This window comes from Petaurus breviceps, unplaced genomic scaffold (assembly GCF_028583685.1).
Source record: "Petaurus breviceps papuanus isolate PSGF00001 unplaced genomic scaffold, PetGlider_PUasm1.0 490, whole genome shotgun sequence".
In the NCBI taxonomy this organism is placed as follows: Eukaryota; Metazoa; Chordata; class Mammalia; order Diprotodontia; family Petauridae; genus Petaurus; species Petaurus breviceps.
Window position 1 is genome coordinate 407438 of NW_027186352.1, and position 4241 is coordinate 411678.

At 50.9% G+C, this 4241-nt stretch overlaps 1 protein-coding gene across 1 annotated transcript; it reads right to left on the reverse strand.

Moving 5' to 3' along the window:
• Window positions 1-317: 317 nt before the first annotated feature.
• VENTX (VENT homeobox) lies at window positions 318-2041 on the reverse strand. Its single transcript, XM_069101646.1, has 3 exons — window positions 1461-2041; window positions 700-944; window positions 318-602 (listed from the first exon to the last, which is right to left on the reverse strand). Exons 1-3 carry the CDS (start codon window positions 1681-1683, stop codon window positions 318-320), a joined length of 753 nt encoding a protein of 250 aa, XP_068957747.1. The 5' UTR covers window positions 1684-2041.
• Between the last annotated feature and the right edge of the window lie 2200 nt (window positions 2042-4241).

A 4241-nucleotide genomic window follows, 5' to 3' on the forward strand; every position in this document is an offset into this window, starting at 1 on the left:
CCAAAATTACATAAGCACACCAAAGACATGTTAAAAACATGACTATTCTTTAATATGTCCATAAATAATTCTTTCTGTACATAATATACTTCAACAAAAATTTGCAAATATATACATTAAGTTCATATTTGGAGGCCCTGGGTGGGGGGCAAGAAGCCAGAGGAAAGAGCTTTCTTCAGGTATTGTCTCAAACTTGTGTCCTAGTGGGTCCTGTCCCTTATCTCCGTCTTTCTCAGTATCAATGTCACCCCCCCCAAAGTGGGGTGGGCCTCCAATGTCACAATGCCCTCAGGAAGGAAGCCTGGTCTGAACCACTGCTAAGCAGACAGGCCAGCACAGACAGGATGGCAGGAGCTGGGGGGTAAAGACAGAGGCGGCAGAGATGGGAAGGCCAGGCTCCCAGCAAAGGGCTGCTGGATCAGGCTGGGTACTGGGAGCTGCGGCGAGCTGGGGTACATGTAGGGCAGGCCTGGTGGTGGCACCGGTGCAGAGCGCAGAAGTAGGGGACTGTAGACGTGGAGGCCTGGAGGAGGGGCGGGGGGCCTCAGGTCCTGCAACTGGCGCTTCAACTTCATGCGCCGATTCTGGAACCAGGTTTTTATCTGCGGGAGCCCGACAAGCCAAGCCTGAGTACCTCTACAGCCTCGGCTCGAAGGTGGGGGTGGGGTGGAGTGGGAGCCCCCCCGCCCGTCTGGGTACCTGAACTTCAGACAGTTGCATCTTGCCCGCCAACTTGCGCCTCTCGGCAGCGCCCAAGTAGTGGTGGCGTTTGAAGGAGCTCTCCAGAGTGCTGATCTGCTTGGTGGTGAAAGCAGTGCGAAGGCGGCGCGCCCCCCGACCATGGGGCTCGGGGCCCGGGTTCTCCGATGGCCCACAGCTGCCACCGCTGACCTCTGGGGAAGCCTCCTCACCCAGAGGCCTGTATTCTTGGGAGAGAGGAGGCGCTTAGGACGTCTTGGCGTTCCCACACAGACCCATGGCCACACCCTCCCTGGGGACCCGAGCTCCTGTCCCCATTATGAAGGTTAGGAGTATCTGAAAATGACAGCTTGCTGTAGTGGGGAGCAAGCCCATCAGGGCTGGCTGGTAGGCTAAGTGCTTCCTTAATAGTGAAAACACATGGCCCGAGTGGTGGGGAGTTCCCCAAATGATGGGTAGAGCAGACCAGAGTGCCTCTCCTCACCCTTCTAAGACGACCTGACCCTGACTTGCACTGCACTGTCCTTCCTGGCTTCTGGAGGAAAGGTGTCCAATAGGAATTGGGCTTTCCTGGAACCAGTGAGTTCCCCTATTGGTTAGGTCTGGTCTAGTACTGTCCGGTGGTGTCTCTCCCCTCCCGTACAAACACAACCCTTTTTCTCCATCCTTCTCTGGTCTTTTTCTACACCTCAGGCCCATTCAGGACTCCCTTCCCTTTTGACCTCTCCCCCCCCCCCCCACCACCGGGAGAAAGCACTTACTGACTGAAGACCCTCCAAAGGTGGTGGTGGGTAGTTGTGGGGCCTGGGAATTCGCAGAAGAGTCTTCTGACCCCGATATATCAGGGGGTGCCAAAAAAAGATCCCCCATGAGTACCTGGGGGCCTAACCCTCTGGTGGAAGCCTCAGAGTCACCTTGGCCAAGGTGTGAGGGTTTCTGGCTGCTCTGGGAGAGCCATTCCACAGAAAATGGGGCCTTCGTCATTAGGATAATGCTGGTCGCCGAGGGGGCCTCACTTTGACTCTCAGGGGAGAGTGAGGGTGAGACTTTTATAAGCTTTGGACCGCTAAGGGCCCACCCCTCAATCTGGCTTGCATAAACAAACCTCAAAGGCTCCGATAAGTACCACCTAATTGTCCTACGTTCAGCCCCACCCCGGGGGCCCTTCGCACTTCGGCTGGCTCCTAGAAGTCTGAGTTCCTTCTCTCTGAGGTTACATCCCTGCAATCACAACCTCCTCCCCCAAAGGACTCCTTAGTTCTCCTCCCACCCATACCTTGGCCCAAAGAGGATATTGAGAAAACGGCTCCTTCAGGTCTCCCTGCCTTAGAGTCCTTTGGGCTCCAGGCTTCTGTCTAGCTCAGTCAATAAACAGTAAAAAAAAAAAAAAAAACCCAAAAAAACCCCAAAAAACCACCTTTGGTTAAGGGCCTACTTTGTTCCAGGTACTCTGCTAACACTGGAAGGAAGGGGCAGCTGCTAGTCCTGCCTGGGAAGTCTCATTTCTTGAGTCCAGCCATTCTTCCCAGGAAATCTATGCTCCAATTGGGGTAGAGAACATGCCATGGATTATTCTAGGGTCTTCCAGAGGGGCCTCAGAGTCCAGCCCATATAATAATGCCAATGGGAAATAAAGCCAAGTTCCTCTGAGGCTAATAAGTCATTGTTTCCCCAGGATTGCCTCTACAGATATATACATGTGTACATTGTTATTCAGTTGTGATTTACTCTTTGTGAGCCCTTGGCAGAGATACTGGCTTTGTTCACCGCTTCCTTGTCCAGTTCACTCACGGGTGTGCATGGGCGCAAAGTTAAACCTTCTACAACTCTGCTATTTTCCTTAGTGATCTCATTAGAATCCGAATATCCAGTTCTCATCTTTATGCTCATGATTTTCAGACCTGTTTATCCAGACCTAACCTTGCTGCTGATCTCCAGTCTATCTGCAACTGCCTCTGATGATGTATGTCCAGTAGAAATCCCAAACTGACCTGATTACCTTCCTCCCCAAACTCCCCCCTTCCAGATTCCAAACTTCCCCATCCCTCTGGAGGGCAAGACCATCCTCATACTGTAGGCGTAATTTTCAGCTCTTCGTTCTCTCTCACCTCCCAAATCCAATCGATTACCAAGGCCTGTTGGTTTTAATTTTGTCACATCTCTCACATATGTCCCTTCCTTTCTTCTGACAGTGCCTCCCCCCTGCTGCAGGTCCCCATCACTGACACCTGGGTGACTGCAGTAGCTTTGTTCTGTTGTCTCTCCTCACTCTAATCTATCTTTCTCTTGTGATCTGTGAAAGTGATCTTCCTAAATCACAGCTCTGCCTAGGCACGGTTCCCCATCACATCCAGGATCAAATATAAAATCACATATCACCCCCTCCCCACTGCCAGACACACACACACAGATTGAGAGAGAGAGAGAGGGAGAGAGAGAATGAGTGTGTGTATGTGAGAGAGAGAGAGAGAGAGAGAGGAGAGACAGAGAGAGAGAGAGAGAGAGAGAGAGAGAGAGAGAGAGAGAGAGGGAGGGAGAGGGAGAGAGAGAGAGAGAGAGAGAGAGAGAGAGAGAGGTGTTATGTGCAGGGCTACAGCCTCCCTGAACTGCCACTCTCTTCTTAGCTCTGGACATGTCCAGGGTTGTCTCCAGTGCCTGACTGCTCTCCCAGCTCCTCTTGGCCTCTGTGCTTTCCCTGGTTTCCTTTAAGTCCCAACTAAAATTCCACTTTCTTCACCTTTCCCCAGGTTGATTATTCCCTATTTATTTGGCATAGAGTTGTTTGCATGTGTTTGTTGTCTCCGTCATTGGACCACGAACTCCTTAGGGTCAGGGACCATGCTCTGCCTTTCTCTGTATCCCCAGGACTTAACATAGTGCATGGCACATAGTAAGGGCTTAATGTTTATTGACTTCTAGGCATGTGTGTATGTGAGCACTGTCCTATCTCTCATTCTCTGTGAGTTCTTGGCTTGTACCTTCGCCCCCCTCTTGGGCTGGATCTCAGCTTCTCCACCTGGACAAGGAGGAAGACAGGGGATGGGGGCGGAGGGATGATGGTTCTTCAGGTCCTGATTGAAGCCTGTGATCCTGGGCAACCAGATGGAGCTCTTCAGGAAGAATGTTAACTGTTGACAAGCTAGACCAGGGGAGGAATAGAGAAGACTAGAATGGAACAAAACAAAAGAAAGACAGTGACAAAAAAGGGTGAAGATGAGAGCAAGTAAAAATTACTGAGACTTAGTGGAAAGAGTCAGACAACAGGAATTCAGACCTGGCTCTGCCTCTTAATGAATATGGCCATGTGGTTTAACTTTGCAGTTTCCTCATCTGTAGAATGGGAGGATCAGACTGGAAACCATGAGGATACTTTCTAACTCCAGACCTATGGTCCTGTGATCTCGGAAAGAGCTAAGGAGAAAGGACCCAAGCACAGTGATCACTACCCCAAGGGCAAATGCTATTTTTTGGCAGTGATTTTGATAACTGTCCAAAGAAAGGGTTAAATGGATCTCTCGGAGCCCTTCTAGGTCTTAAATTCT

Coding starts and splice junctions, on each gene's coding strand:
- VENTX (XM_069101646.1), bottom strand. CDS start 1,683: ATGACGAAGGCCCCATTTTCTGTGGAATGGCTCTCCCAGAGCAGCCAG. Junction 945..1,460: donor CTTTGGAGGGTCTTCAGTCA/GTAAGTGCTTTC, acceptor AGACGTCCTAAG/CGCCTCCTCTCTCCCAAGAA. Junction 603..699: donor TGCAACTGTCTGAAGTTCAG/GTACCCAGACGG, acceptor GGGCTCCCGCAG/ATAAAAACCTGGTTCCAGAA.